We start from the raw sequence: 16,787 nt of genomic DNA on the forward strand, positions 1-16,787 counted from the left end.
ATTTGCCACGGTAAATGACGTTTCAAAATTTATAATTTTAGGTGGATATGGAAGGTTTAACAGGTGAAATAAACTTTGATGATCTTGGCCGGAGAGAAAATTACACCTTAGACGTCATTGAGATGACAGTTGATAGCGATGTTGTTAAGGTAAATATTTATATTTTTATCATATGTCTATGTTTTGATTGATAAGAATTATTAAAAGGTAAAATCAAACCTAGTTTTTCCCGAAAATAGCCTTGAAGGCAGTCCTAGGATTAATTTGCAGTTGGAGTAAATTAGTTCCTTGCCTGGTCTGTAGATGCTCTTTGTTCATGTTGATGTAAAAAAGCTGAAACTGGAATACTCATAGATATCCCTTTCCGATTTTAACTAAACCTGTTATGTTATCGGCTATCACAGCCATGTATTCGCTGTGAGCCATGTAAATTCAGTTATTGTGTTTTGACTTTGTTAATATATAAGGTTGCACTTGTCAGAATCAGATGCTTTTGTCAGAAGTGAGGTCACATATTTCACTAGGTACTACGTGGAAGTGGGAATCACAAAAATCAGTGGATTTGTTTTCCAAAAAGTAGGAATTATAGGTATAGTGTTGAAGTATGTAAATTACAAAGGGTTGTAATCGCAGTTATTGCAGAAACTATGGTGAAAAATTGTCAAAGACAAAGTTGCGGCATTTGAAATCCTTTGGGCAGAAGTTTCTGTATCATGTTAAGACAAGAGATTTTTTTAGAAATATTAAGAGCTGTATTACATGAGTAAAGAAAGCTCTCAAGCGGACTTCTGATTTCCTGATAATTCTTCCAAAAAATCATCAAATTTTAAAAAAAAAATTCCAATCATTTTTACTCAAAACTACATACTGTCAGAGGCTGGCTCTCAGACTGAAAGATTTTCCTGAATTCTGAATATATTCTTAGTTTTCACCTTTCTACACAGATGAAATGAAGATTATTTTGATGAAATTTTTTGGGAACAACGTAAATGGTAACAAATGACGAAGATAACTAACCTAGTGGCGAGAGATATTATCCTTGGATTCCTGGTACAAAATTTCCGCTAACTACAACTACTACTAAAAAGTCAGTGCAGCACCAAAATGCCTGAGACCAACATTTCTGCAAACGCCCCTAATCCATCTCAGTCTATTCAATCTTCCACTCTTTACACCCTTCCAGCAGCTTTCAATTTCCTTTAAACGATTCCCTATGATCTACTCCCATTTGGGGACAACCTTCTTTTCTTTTGCATCAAATGGATGGCCAGAAACAACAATCTTTAACAATAATTCATTTTTCATCCGTAACAACGTGTACTAGATATTTCAGTGCTGCCCTTCTATACCTTCTAAATGCTATTGCATCATTTGTGTTTTATTAAAAACTATACATATTTTGAAAATGCCTTTTATTTTTTTTGAAAATAAACAAAAAATAAAAATAAAATAATGTCACCATAATGATCAAGATGGATGGAAGAACTTAAGAGAATGAACTTATTGTTTAACGTATAATTATAGTAATTCCTGAAAACCTCACCAATTTATATTCAAGGTTTATTTTAGCTGCATTTTGGATTTACTAGGGTTATAATTATAAAAAAAATATATATAAATCTTTGGAATTCAGTAAAGCAAAAATGATTCAATACTCTCTAGGAGGCTTATAGAGGGGTAGTGGTCCTACTCCTTTTTATCGTAAATTCTGTTTGTTTAAGTTTGACTTGGTTTTTCATTTTAATATTTATTGTTTTTTTGGGGATTTATTTATTCTCCCGTATCAGTATCTATATGTTTAATATGATTATTTATTTTAATTATTGATCGTTTCACGTTCTATTTATTTGTTGGTAGTAATTTCTGATCGAAAGAGGTTTGAATTACTATAGGACTTTGTTTCTGCTCGTTATAGGTTTTCATATAGCTCTTTGCTTTTCTTTAAAAAAATTCATTTTCGAAAAAAGTATTTTAATTGATTATATCCGGTATTTATCGCCAAAGTTTTATTAATAGTTTGTATTGTGAATATTTTTTCTCATTTTATTGTCATTTTGACAGCATAGATGCTCATGGGGTGTTCAGATTGTAGCTCAACATCCTCCTCAACATTCCCTGAAAATTTCAACTTGAGCCATTTTGATAACTCGGATGCACATATTTTCGTTTGATTTAGTAAAATGTTCGCTGAAAATCTCAAATTAATACCCTTTGCTATTCTGGAGACTAGTTAGATTCACCCTTTTGACACCCTGGATGTACATAGTACCTTTTCATTTAATTCAACATCCCTCTGAACATTCTTTTAAACCTCTAAAATTATTTCTTTAGCTGTTTTGAGATATATCTAATTGCTTTTTTTTATAACTTCTTTGCACATATTTAGATTAAATTCAATATCTCCCTCAATATTCCCTGAAAGTTCAAGCTTAATATCAATATTCGTTCCTGGGATATAATAGATAGGCCATTTTCCCAACTTGGGATTATATAGCATCTTTTAGTATAGTTTAATATCCCCCTCAACATTCCTTAAAAGTTTGAACTTAATACCCTTGGCTGTTCCTAAGCTTCTATGTATATATTGTTTTGACCAACTGGATACACACGGTGTCTTTTGATTTAGTCGAACTTCTCTCTCAGCATTCCCTCAAATTTGCAACTAAATACCCTTAGCCGTTCCAGAAGTGTTGCAGATATATCCTTTTGAAAACTTTGAGACTCATAACATCTAATGAATTGGATCAAGATCCCTGTGACATTCCAAGGAAATTTACAATTGATACCCTTGGTAGTCTATGAGACATTACAGATACACCCGCTTAGCAGCCTGGATGCAAGCAGCGTCTTCTAATTCAGTTCAAAGTCCCCTTCAACATTTTATGAAAGTTTTAGCTAATACCTTTAGGTACTTCCGAGATATTTCAGATAGATAATTTTGACCAGCTGAGTGCACATATTGTGTTTTAATTTATTTCAATTTCTCCAAAAAAAAAATCCAAAAAAGCTTCAGCTTAATACTGTTGCCCGTACCTGATATGTTGCAGATGCACGCTTTCGACAATCTGGATGTATATAGTACCTTTCGATTTAGTTTAACATCCCCCTAAACATCCTCTGAAAGAATCAACTTAATATCCTTAGCCGTTCCCGACAAATTGCATATACGCCACATTGACGAATTGGGTGCACATTAGTTTAACATTCAACGAGAGCTTTAAATTAGTATTCTTAGCTGTTCTAAGGATATTACATATCTAGTTTTTTGACAAACTGGATGCACATTGTGTCTTTTGATGTAGTTCAACATCCCTGTCGGTATTCCTTAAAGTTTCAACTTAATACCCCTAATCATTCCAGAGAAATCATTTGACAACTTGAATGCTCATATAATCTTCCGATTTAATTCAAAATTCCCCTTAACGTTCCCTGAAATTTTCAACTTTATTCCCCAAGTCATTCCTGAGATATTTCAGATGCTCTCACTTGAGGATCTGGATGCACCTTTTGATTAAGTTCTACACCCCCCCCCCTCATTAAACCATGAAAGTTTCAAATTAATACTATTGGTTGTTCAACAGTTCTTAGAGATATATTATTTTGACAGCCTAGAGACCCATATTTTCAATTTCTTTATTTCAACGTACCCCGCAAGTTCCAACTTCCTGTAACTGATCCTGAGATAATGTAGGTACGCCATTTTGATAACCTTGGCGCTCATCAAATATAAGCACGCCATCTACGTTATTTCCAGAGTTATTATACCTGAGTTTGCTTGTTAATAGGATAAAGCTATGGCATTACTTTGAGGTTACTTTCACATTGATCTCTATTCTCTGAAGATGGATTTATAGTTAATTTGAGTTGAAAGAGATCTTCTCCAGTCTCTAGAATAGGTCTTTCTCTCTTGGTGTTTTCACTAGCCCCATCATTTTTGTCAAGAAGACTGGAACGCCATCTATATTGATAAACTCATATTGTGCCATCTTTGTTCCCTTATGATTCAGTTGCTGATTTTTTACTCGGAACAAGCAGAAGAGGGGAAGGAACTCCCTGGAAGCACCGTACTGTACCTGCCAGTATTCAATTACCCGCAAACTGCGGGGAATAGGTGAGGGTGTCCTTACACTTCCCTTGTTCCTGGGTGATTTTAGTATTCTCTTATAACTATTTGCTCTATCCCTGGTCACTCTGACTGGACTATGCTGTGTGATTTTGCATCTGACCCGGACCGCCCACTCATTTTGCTCACTGCGTTAGAGGTAATTTCATTCTGAAAGGGAAATGAGGAGCGTGAAGCCAGATTTGGTTTATAGCCCGTTTCGAACTTTGTCTTCCAAGCAATCAAATTGGGTGACAAGCATGATAAATCATTGGCGAAGGCAGTACCGTGCTTTAAATCTGATATGCTGACTAAGGCAAAAGATGAGTTATGGCAGTTAGCCGCTATGTCTACTCGTTCTACAGACCGTGTTAAGCCCCAGTACAAGGTTGCTGATCTAACAAGACCTATCCGGATTTGTGACGAGAAGAGAGTAATCCTCCCCAAGTTTGTTATCTATGAGCCTGGCGAGGTACCCATACTCTCAGGGGAGGTTACATTCACACTGACTCGTCAGGTCAATGAGCTCCATTTTTCATGACAAAACTCGTGTTTTCGTGGTAAACTTCCAGTGGAATGGCGATACTAATCAGTTCTCATCTTTCGGTATCAGCATTTGTGAAGAACGAGTGTTTCCTTGGCATAAAAGTTGCAATTCTGATAGTATATTGCTGCTACATACCAACTGATTATAAGAACTTGGCTTCCGAAGAAAAGTTCTCTCATGTATCAATTAAGCTTGCTAAATCTTTGCAGCAGTGTGTCTGTGCATTTCATCGTGTTATCCTCGCTGGAGACGTGAACCTCTTAGCTGCAGATCACTCAAGATCTCAAATACTTCTGTCTGCTCTATCCAATCTGTATGTTGCCTAAAATGACAATTCATATACGTATATTCATATATCCGGAGTGACGACTTCACTTGACTTCATACACTGCTCGAACGACGTGGCTGCGAATGGCTCGAGCCATGTTGACTTTAACATATCGGTATCGGATCATTTAGTAATCTCCAACTCATTTGTTATTGATAGTGTACTCTTTAAAAAAGATGAAATAAGAAGGAAGTGGGAATTCAAATGTGACTGGAAGAAAATAGATACTGTTATAAATAAAGTAGAGCTTGATACCATACTTGACAAAATTAAGATACCTTTCCAACTGCTACAACAACCCTCAGAACTGACCGAGTCTGAGAAAAAAATTGCAATCAACATTTACTCTAGTGAAATCAAACCTGCAATGCGTTGCACTGAGCGTTGTGCCGTTCCTGTCCGTAAAGTTAGTCCAGGTTCAGAAATACTTGGCTTGTCAATAAATCCGACTTTACAGGAAAGTTGCAAATCTTTAAAGTTTTGGCACCAAATATTGAATGATTGTGATCCACCGAAATCTGGTGCCGTTTAATGACATACGATTATATACCAAATTTCATTTTGCCAAGTGTCTTGCCAATCACAAAGCTGAGGTTATCGACTGCAGGAGCGAGCGTCTCGCAACTAACCCAAATGAAATCTGGAAATTCATTGGGGGAAAAAAATCAGAAGGTATCTCTTCAGAGCTTCCAAGTGAGAGTGACTGGATCACCTATTTCACCAGCGAATATTATCTACTTGATCTAATGTTAGAAACCCGCTATGAATCACAACTAGTGGATAGTCTCGTTGATACTAAATCAGATATTGGTTTCGTAGTCACGGCCTCTGATATTTATTGTGCTATCACTCACCTTCGGTAAAAGTTCGTGCTTGGTTATGATCATAGAGTTCTCGCGTGTTTATGATCAATTATGTGGTTTTCATTTATTACATGCAAGTGATAAGCTGCTTTAGCATCTACATTTTTTTACCAAATCATTTTTAATTCTGGTATTGTCCCCGATTCTTTTAGTGTTGGTACTTTGACTCCTGTTCCAAAAAAGATAAAGATAGCCGGCAATGTTATTCTTATAAACCTATAACAATTCCTTCTGTTCTATGTAAATTGCTGGAGTTATTAGTGATTAAGGACGTAAATAAGGCTTTGTCCAACTCCAGACAATCAGTTTGGATTTAAGGAAGGCTATAGTCGGGAACACGCGCATTATATACTTGCCAACGTTCTGATGGATACAGAGAATAGTGGCGAGTTTCTCGTCCTTGCGGTTCATGACGTCTCTCGTGCTTTCGATTCTAGTGTGCATTCCCATTTACTGTATAGTGCAGAAGCAGCGAGGTCTCAATCGTTTAGTTGGGCAGGTATTTAAAAATCTTTATGCAAGATTATGTGTTGTCGTGAAAGTACCTACTCGTCATGGTCACGTAATGAGTAAAATCGTAATTCGAGTTTGGAAAAGAATCCACCAGGCTGGGGAAACTTCGTCACCATTGTATGATAATAGTGTGGTTGCACCCCAGAGAAAGGCTAGAATTAGTTTTGTTTTCAAACACGTCGTGGTAACGAACTGTAGTAAGGAGCGACCCGGCTCAATAGTAAACGAAACTCTAAAAACTGGAATTTTGATGCTAAAAGATACATAAAAAGAATCAAATTTTCACGCTGATTCTAAATATATAAGTTTCAATTAATTTAGTCTTTTTCATCGAAAGTTAAGAGCCTGAGAAAATTTACCTTATTTTGGAAAATAGGAGGAAACATCCCCTAAAAGTCATAGAATCTTAACGAAAATCCCACCATCGCATTTGGCGTATTAGAGAACCCTATAGAAAAAATTTCAAGCTCCTATCTAAAAAAATGTGGAATTTCGTATTTTTTGCCAGAAGACAAATCACGGGTGCGTGTTTATTTGTTTTTTTCTTTTTTTTTCTTTTTCCCAGGGGTCATCTTATCGACCAAGTCGTCCTAGAGTGTCGCAAGAGGGCTCATTCTTACGGAAATGAAAAGTTCTATTGCCCTTTTTAAGTGATCAAAAAAATTAGAGGGCACCTAGGCCCCCTCCCACGCTCATTTTTTTCCAAAAGTCAACGGATTAAAATTTTGAGATAGCAATTTTGTTCCGCATAGTCGAAAATCATAATAACTATTGTCTTTGGGAATGACTTACTCCCCCACAATCCCTGGGGGAGGGGCTGCAAGTTACAAACTTTGACCAGTGTTTACATATAGTAATGGTTATTGGGAAGTGTACGGACGTTTTCACGGGGATTTTTTTTGGTTTGGGGGGTGGGGTTGATGGGAGGGGGTTATGTGGGAGGATATTTACTTGGAGGAATATGTCATGGGGGAAGAAAAACTCAATGAAAAGGGTGCAGGATTTTCTAGCATTACTATAAAAAACAATGAAAAAATAAACATGAAAACGTTCTTTCAATTGAAAATAAGGAATAGCATTGAAATTTAAAACGAACAAAGATTATTACGCATATGAGGGGTTCTAAAAATACTTTAGCATAAAGAGCGAGGTATTTAGGAGGAGACAAATACCTCGCTCTTTATGCTAAGATATTTTTAGTAATTTCAACCATTTATTCTACGGCCTTTTTGATTCAGGGGTCATTCTTAAAGAATTGGGACAAAACTTACGATGTAGTGTAAAGAGCGAAGTATCAAAGAGGGTACAAACCCCCTCGTACACATAATAAAAATATAAGATTATAAAAGTTTGTTATGTAAGTTAATTCTTAAGTTACGCATATTTTTTTACTAATAAAAACGTTCATTAAAAATTAAAAGTTCTAGTAGCCTTTTTAAGTAACCGAAAAATTGGAGGGCAGCTAGGCCTCCTTCCCCATCCCTTATTTCTCAAAATCGTCTGATCAAAGCTAAGAGAAAGCCATTTAGCCAAAAAAAAATAATATACAAATTTCATTTCAATAATTTATGTGCGGAGAGCCAAAATCAAACATGCATTAATTCAAAAACGTTCAGAAATTAAATAAAAAAACGTGTTTTTTTAACTGCAAGTAAGGAGCGACATTAAAACTTAAAACGAACAGAAATCACTCCGTATATGAAATGGAATGTCCCCTCCGCAACCCCTCGCTCTTTACGCTAAAGTTTGACTCTTTGCCACAATTCTACTTTTTAAAACAATTTAAAGCTTTAGCGTAAAGAGCGAGGGATTGCGGAGGGGACAACCCATTTCATATACGGAGTGATTTCTGTTCGTTTTAAGTTTTAATGTCGCTCCTTACTTGCAGTTAAAAAAACTAGTTTTTTTTATTTAATTAAAGGTTTGAACCTTTCCACATTCAATTACGCTGACGATGTCCTGAATTTAAGTAGATCTGTATGGTCTGTGGAGGAAAAGTTTTCTGTGCTTAGCTGGGAATATGCCAAAATTGGTCTCAATTTTAATGGTTCGAAGAGCGAGGTCCTTGATTTTGGCAAATATGTCGGTGATGTTGGATGCATACAGTTAGGAAATCAGAGTGTTCAGTTATCTGCTTGTATTAAGTATCTCGGTCTCCAGATTGGGGATAGTGTAAGAAACGACAAGGGCTCTCCTTATCTCTCATCTAAGTGAGAAACTTAGAAAAGCATTCGGTATAATAGTTTGCTGTAAAGTTAACGACAGCAGGCGTTTTCTTGTCCCTGTGTACAATACTTTTGCGATGCCTCATGTCCTAGCACTGACTCCATTTTGAAATGTGTTTACGGCTACTGATAAAAAGACTATTAGACATCCATATTTTCTTTTCGCAAAATTTCTCTTGTGTATATCCCTATGGACTAGAAACAAAAGACTAGTGTCAGCCTACGGGTTAACTGAGCCACTAACCGTAGCTGAGGAGTGTCGCGGTCGCTATTTTTCTAAGCTTGATAGGACAAACAGCCTCCATCCTGCTGTATGTTAGTAGAAATATTTGAATCTGTTCTTTGTAGTATATATTTCTTTGTGAGTGTGCTCTTTTTTGTTCTGCTTTTTCGTCATCTCATCTACTCCATATTGAACCCTTTTGTGTTTTTTGGGCAATAAAAACATTGATTGATTGATTGATTTAGTTCAAAATTCCATAGGAATTTTAGATTAATACCCTTAGCCCTTCCTAGTATTTTGTATATACAGTCTTTTGACAAACTGGATATACATAGTTCATTTTGGTTTATTTCAAGATCCGTCTCAGAACTCCCTGGAAGTTTCAACTTAATACCCTTAGCGGATCTCGATATATTGCAGATATACCATTTTGAAAACCTGGAGGTGCATATTGACTTCATTTTTAGTTTGAAATTTTCCTCAGAGTTCCCTTACGGTTTCAACTTTATTCCCTCAGACATTTTCAAAAATTGTATATGTCTCCTTTTGACAACTTGTGTGCAGCCTAGTGTCGTTTGATTTATTCAGCATCCCCTGAACATTCCCCTACAGTTTCAATTTAATTCCCATAGCAGCCTCTGCCTTTGCAGTCTCTACAAACAGGGTCTTTTAATGTAGTTCAACGTCCCGTTCAACCTTGCATAAAAATTACAATTTAATACCCTTGACTGTTATTGAGATATTATAAATACGCTTTTTTGACAAGCTGGATACACATCAGGTTTTCAGATTTAGTTCAACATCCCCTGAAAGTTTGTATTTAATCTCCTTAGTTGTTCGTAAGATACTGCATGTGCAGTCTATTGACAAACTAGATACATTTAGTGTTTTGATTAAGTTCAACATTTCCTTTAGTATTCCTTGAAAGTTTTGTCTTGAAATCAATATTTCTTCCAAAGATATTAGAGATACGTCATTGTGGTAACTTCAATGCACATACTATCTTCTGAAATAATTCAACCTCCTCCTCAAACTTTCTTGAAATTTTCAACATTATTCTATTGGCCGTTCTTAAGATATTGCAGATACGTCCTTTTGACGGCCTGGATGCGTACGGTTGATTTTGATTTATTTGAATATACTCCTCAATATTTTATTAAAGTTTCAACCTAAAACTCTTGGCCGTATCTGAGATATTTCAAATATGTTACTTTTCATCCTTATGCACAAAGTGTGTTTGGTTTAATTCAACTATTTCCACCCTTCCAACATTCCTTGAAAAGTTCAACTTTATACACTTAGCCATTCCTGAGATATTGCAGAGCCGCTGTTTTTACAACCCAGATGCCCAGAGCGTGTTTTGATTTAATTCAAAATGCCCCCAATAATCCACGGAATTTTCAACTCAGCGCCCTTGGTCATTACTTAGATATTGCAGATACGCCTGTTTCCAAACTGGGTACACTTAGTGTCTTGCAGCTTAGTTTAATGTTCCCCTCGGCATTCCACAATACTTTGAAATAAATACCCTCGGTCGTTCCTGAGAAATTACGGGTTCGCCCTTTTGACAACCTGGATATACATCTTGTTTCTTGATTTATTCAACATCCCCCTCAACATGCCCTAAAAATGTGTAGCTTAATTTAGGGTTTCCGTTATTAAACATATGCTTTAACCACTAACATTTTGCACTATTTACATCCCTGGCTTCAGGGCCTGCGATGTTCACATTAACCCCGGAGGTATATTTTTCCGACCTTTCGAACATTTTGAACAAAATGGCTATCTCAAAGTCGTAATAGGATGTAAGATTCTAGTATGTTTGTAGGGTATGGAATGCTGGGTAGCAAAAGGTGATGGGTAGCAAAAAATGGGTAGTAGTTGCGTATAAGAGAAAGGGGCTGGTTGCCCTCCAGCCTCTTTTGACTCTTAAAGAGGGCCCTAGAACCTCCTATTTCCAGTTGAATGAGCTCTAACCAAAGTTTCTTCGCCCACTCCTTCTATTTAAAGCGACTCAAGGAAAAAAAATAAATAAAGAGTACATTGAAAGATTACGGTTCTTCATTATAGCCGTTGCTAGAGCGTTTCCACACATAAAAATATGTTTTTTTACGACAAAGGTGGAATTTGAATACAGTTTTTACACAGTTTTTGATGATGATAATAAAGAGGGGGAGTTCCAAGTAATTAACTAGTAATGCTGATCTAGTTAAGTTACTTCAAAATAAGTCGAGCAAAAAGAAGAGCATTTGAACCATTGGAACATAATTCAGAAGGATTCTTTGATAAAAAAAAAGTCATAGTTACTAATATTCCAGAACACAAAGGCTGGTTGTGGTCTAGTATATAAGTTTCTGTTTCATGACTTAGTATCACTTTGTATATAATAATGAAAACTTAATTATAAATACGGAACATGAGCTATTAGGCTGTAGATTATGGTTAGCTTGATCTAGTTGCACTATAGAACCGATTTTCCAATTTTCAGTCTATTCTACTTTGTGTGTGTCACTATTAAAGCCTCGGAAGTTAGAGGAATGCTCCTATATTTTCTTTTACAGATTGCCGAATGGTCTGACAACGGTGGCTTAAGCATTGTTCCTGCAAAATATACAAGAGTTCAGTCTCTAGACGGGGTTGTGTCTGGAAGAACTTATATAGTTTTAATAATTCTGGCAAGTACAATTATTTTTTTTTCTTTTTTGAAGCTTTTATAATAGGAAAGCAGCACTCAAATATTGTTTAATTTCTTTGATAAACGGGATGATTTGGCTTAAGTTTATATTAGGAAAAATATAATATTTCTGAGATGCCGAGATGTAGCTTAGCAGTGTGTTTAATAGCTTCAACATAAGTTGCAAAACCAGTAGATAAAAACTAGTTCGATTGTAGAAGCAATTAATAAGAAAGACGGAAAATGTTTGCGTAACAGCAACACTATGATTTAGAACTACTTCGAGCAGTGGAAGAATATTAGAGAATAGCACACAAAAAGGGGTTCTAAGCAAACCTTAAGGTGTAATACTTAAATAGACTTTTCGTTTTTAAGACCTGTGACCATTCGAGAATACCTTCTTGCTGAGCTGGCTTCAGCACAACTGTCAATTATTCTTTCGAAGATGAAGTAAAGGCTACCCGTCATTTTGGTTAAAAAATATTTACATGATTGTAAGGAGACGCATCATCTTTTAAAAAGTAATATTAGTTAGAGTTTCGGGAAACCTTGGTTTATTTTATAAAAGCTTCACCTTAGAACTGTGTTTGTCAGAGTGTTTTGTTTCGTTTTTTTTCTTGGTGGCCCATGGTGTACCTTAAAACGCGGATATATTTACTTCGTAAGAGAATCGTTGAAAACTTAACGGATTTTTTAAGAACTTTTGATTGTGCAGTTTTAAAAAGACACAATTTCACGAATTGGTTTTAATGAATTGGCATTACGTGAGATTTATGGTATTAAAAGAAAATTATATTTGGCAAAAACTTTGGCAAGCACTGACTTGTTACTTTTTTGTTTTTAGGAGGAGCCTTATACCATGTATCGAAAAGCTGAACCTGGAGAAGTACTCTCTGGTAATGATCGCTTTGAGGGATACTGCAAAGACTTGGCTGATTTGATAGCTAATAAAATTGGAATCAAATGTATGTATGTCTTCCTTTGGTTGCATTTACAATGGTTTCTCTAGCGTGTGTAACAAAATCCCAGAAGCCTCAAAAAGTGCTTCTTAGTATATCTAGATTTTAAAAAGGAAACTCATATTTTTACATAATCCAGCTCTCACATCTTGCCATGAAGGTCAAATTCAGTCAATATTAATTGCAATAGCAACCGAGACGTAATAAGAGGTAATTAAATGGGCTGTGAGAAGTCAAGATAAAAAAAATGAAACTTGTAATTAAAATCCTGAGGCAATATCGCTTGAAAAAGGCAGAATTATTACCTTAAGATGGATACTTAGATTTTTTAGTAAAAACACAAAATTTATTATCGTGTGAAGATGGTAAAGACCCTTTTAAGCGAGAGATTGGGTTCCAACAAACCTTATCTTTGAACTTTCCGAATGTGAAAACCCTAAAAAAAAAAAACTGTTAAATATCGTATTTTAGTAGGGGTAGCCCCTAACGTCTGGGGATTTTCTTGCAAGACATTTTATTGAGCAAGCTGTTGCATAAGCTTGCAAAAGAATTCTTCCGAAAAAAAGCTCTTTTACGTTCTATCTGCAGCACAAGTTGAATTTTGACAAATGGTGGTGCTAATGTTGCAAAAAATAATCGTTTCATAAATGTTTATGGCTAGAGTATAAAATATCTAACCATCAGGTTTGCTATGAAGTCTTGAAGTTGAGAGATGCAGCTCGTCTTTCTTTCAGTTCTGTGTCTAGGCTAATGCAATATTTTTGCTTTAGTGTGAGTTAAAATCTAGAACTGACTCTCATGTGAGTAAATCTCTAGTTCAACAAATTTTTGTAACAAAGATGAAGTAGCGAGTCACAGAGCAGAAATCAGCTATTTCAGAAATGTACAGAGATGGAGAATTGAAAGGTCCGTTATCACTAGAGTTTCGTTTTAGTTAGTATTCCTTGCTGTTTTCCGTTCTTGTGCTGCTTCTAACATAGCCTTGCTTGGCTAAGAACCAAGTTACAAAACTTGACCAAACCGTCAGTCGAAAGTAAATCCAGATATTTTTTTGCGCTAAAAATTATGGCAGTTGGGATTTGCGATGTGACTGTGGCAAGAACTGGATTTTTAGACCTACATAGAGATGGAAAGTCTAATGCTTGATTTGTATACACTTGACTTGATATCTCAAAAAGCAGCTATGCTTGGGATTTCACCTCCTTGGATTTCCGAACTGTAGTCCATTCACAAAAATCTAGGAAGGAAACGGGAACAAAAATCACTTTTCAATATCCCGGGGGGGGGAGGTATATTTTTGATTTTGCAGTAAACGTACCAAAAAGAGTATTTTCTATGATAATACCTCTTAAAAGTAATTTGAAAATACCGAATTTCTTTGTCCCATTATTTAATATTATACTATTTTTACTCTTTTCAATTAGGCTAAGAGACAGTGTGCTGAGACAGAACATTATTTTTTTTTAATTGATATATTTATGCTGTGTTGTTTTTGTGAAACTTTCCTTTGATTAATATAAATCTCTATGGGTCGATTCAACGCTTTGATATAGAAATAGCCATCTGAATAAATTGCCTGCTATACACATTTTATTTTTAATTTTCTGATGTATAAAAAGTTTTAACCACAAACTTTTCAGAAATCTTATTACCTCTACCCACTCTTTATAATGAATTTCGAGAGAGGTCATTATTTCAATGACTTCTCTAGGTTTAACTAAACAGGGGACGTATGCTACAGCCCAATTCCCACCCGCTTACCCTCACTTTTTTACTTTTTTTTTCAATCTATTGTCCTAAAATACCGGGACTTTGAGTTAGTGGTCACATTTGACTGCTAAGTTTTGAAAAACCTGACCCCCATTCCTTTTTTCTTTTAGAGTCATATTCTCACTACTTTCGCTATTCATTCAATTTTTACCTTCCAAAATAGCGTGAATCTCGAAAGACATGACTCTGGGCTAACGGCTAAATGTAACCGCTCAATTTTTTCTGAATCTGGCCTTTTCTTTGTTCTCTTTACACCATAACAGCAAAGTAAACAGCAGCATGTGGTTTGGAAAGTTCGTGTACAGATGCCATCCTCGATGCTGTTACGTCTTGGTCGTTAGCAACGGCTTTTATTTAGCTTTTGATTAAACTCACATCATATTATTGAACCAACATAAAACAAAACAACAACAACAAAAAAAAAAGATTCTTCTCATGTTTTTTTTGTTCTACAGTTTCATATTGGATTCCGTTGACAATTGTCACTGGTTACAAAACCGTCCATTACGATGAACTATTTAATTATTTAGCTTATATAGATTAGGGTGAGCTTATTATATATATATTAATTAGGCTTAGTAGGCTGCTTATTATGTTAGGCTTATCAGCTTGCTTATAGCTTATTAGGTTGAGCTTATATAAGTTACCTTATTTACGATGTCGATCAATGAAGTTGCAACTTTTAAATTGAGAGTCAGCGGATAGTTATGCTTGTTCTTCTATCTAGGAAAGAAAATTATTCAATCGAAATACTGAAAACTTTCTTTTGAGATATTAAAAAATCATTCAATGGAAAAACTAGTATTAGACTGGACTAATGAAAGAGTAAATGGAAGACTAGTATTAGATGGTTGGCCCCCAGCCCCCCATTGCACTTCCTGGCTGAAGGGCCATGAAACGGAGATCAGCACCGCCGGTTTGGACCTTAAGTGTCTAGTGCATTCTTACTTACTTACTTTTACTTACTAGTATTAGACTTTCAAAGAAGTTATGTGATTCAGCACAAGAAGGCGGAATGATCGTTCTCAAAGAAAGGAGAGGGAATTGAGGCCAAGAATCCCTTTTGCTCCCTAAGAAAGGGAAGGGAGAAGAGGGTGAAAAAACCCATCTCAACCTCAAAGAGCCTTAATACAAGAGTTTCTTCTTAAATTTGAAATCGATATATTTTTATTTCAGGAATTTTGTGACTACTTACAGATAAATAAAATGAATTGCGTTACAACTGGGCACTTTTGATCTATTCATAATTTTGTATAATCCCAGTATACGCAGTTAATCTGTATTCCTTTGTACAGAAAAGGGAAGGATAGAGGGAATCATCCTAACTAAGATCTGAAGAACCTCCGTCGTGAAGAACTGAAAAATAATTGCCTCTAAATTGACTTTCATATTTTCGTTCCCCACTCGATACCTCAGATAAAGTTAACGATATTTGAAGAATTGTATTGGGAAAGGGAAATTTAATTGTATTCCTTTGTACGGGGTAGGCGCAACTCGTCTTCTTTCTCTCATTGGTGAGACATTCATTCTACAGACATTCATTTTTCATGGATTACGCTCAGTACATTTTCCTAAACTAGTTCTAATTACTTAGCCAAATAATTGTAACGTTTCTAAAATATCAAAAAAGTAGGGGTAACGGACTGCAAGTAATGAGCGACTCGGGGTAATAGAAACCGAAACTCGATAAAAAAGAATTTTTACAATTGGCTTTAGATGAATTGGCTTTAGTGCCGATTCCAGACATATAAAATTCATTAGATTTAATGTTACTCGATCGAAAGTTACAAGCTTGGGGAAATTTCCTGGATTTTCAAATAGGGGGGGGAGTATCCCCAAAGGGTCAGTGATCTTAATGAAAATTACAACATTCGATTCCATATATCGGAGAACCCAATAGAAAAGATATCAAGCTCTTATCTACGCAAACGCTGAATTATGCCTTTTTTCCCAGATGAAAGATCTTGAATGTTTGTTTATTGGTTTGTTGTTCTTTTTTTTTCCTAGGCGTGATTAGATCGAAAGAAATAGTCATATAACATTGGGAGGTGGCTCACTCGAGTGGAAACTAATAGCTCTAGTGCCTTTTTCAGTGAGGAAAAAGAGCGTTGCATGGGAAAGTGGTGATATCTGCTATTTTGTGGCACAACGACTTTGTCACAAAGCAGACCAAGTTGGTATCGATTGAAAATTCCGAGAAATCCAACTGATTTAAAAGTATAACAAACTTTATATTGATTAATCCCCGTTGAAGATTAAGTAGTGCATCACGGCGGTGCATTCATCAAACAGTTCGTGGCAACGAACTGTAGTAAGGAGCGACCCGACTCAGTAGCAACCAAAACTCTAAAAAATGGAATTTTGATACCAATAGTTACATCAAAAGAATCGCATTTCAATGCTGATTTTAAATATATATTCTTCATCAAGATTTTTCTTACCCATCAAAAGTTACGAGATTTTAGAAAACAGGGGGAAACACCCCCTAAAGGTCATACAATCTTATCGATAATGACACCGTCAGATTCAGCTTATCAGTGAACCCAACTCCAAATCACACCATCAGATTCAGCGTATCAGTGA

General features: G+C 35.7%; 1 protein-coding gene across 1 annotated transcript in view; it reads left to right on the forward strand.

Moving 5' to 3' along the window:
* LOC136041482 (glutamate receptor 1-like) overlaps positions 1 to 16,787 on the forward strand; it is a 254,832-nt gene that overhangs the window by 123,322 nt on the left and 114,723 nt on the right. The window contains exons 9-11 of the mRNA XM_065726181.1: positions 42 to 149; positions 11,363 to 11,476; positions 12,320 to 12,440. Of these exons, the coding sequence (XP_065582253.1) occupies positions 42 to 149; positions 11,363 to 11,476; positions 12,320 to 12,440 (343 nt within the window). The remainder of the gene's footprint in view (positions 1 to 41; positions 150 to 11,362; positions 11,477 to 12,319; positions 12,441 to 16,787) is intronic.

This window comes from Artemia franciscana, chromosome 2 (assembly GCF_032884065.1).
Source record: "Artemia franciscana chromosome 2, ASM3288406v1, whole genome shotgun sequence".
NCBI lineage: Eukaryota > Metazoa > Arthropoda > Branchiopoda > Anostraca > Artemiidae > Artemia > Artemia franciscana.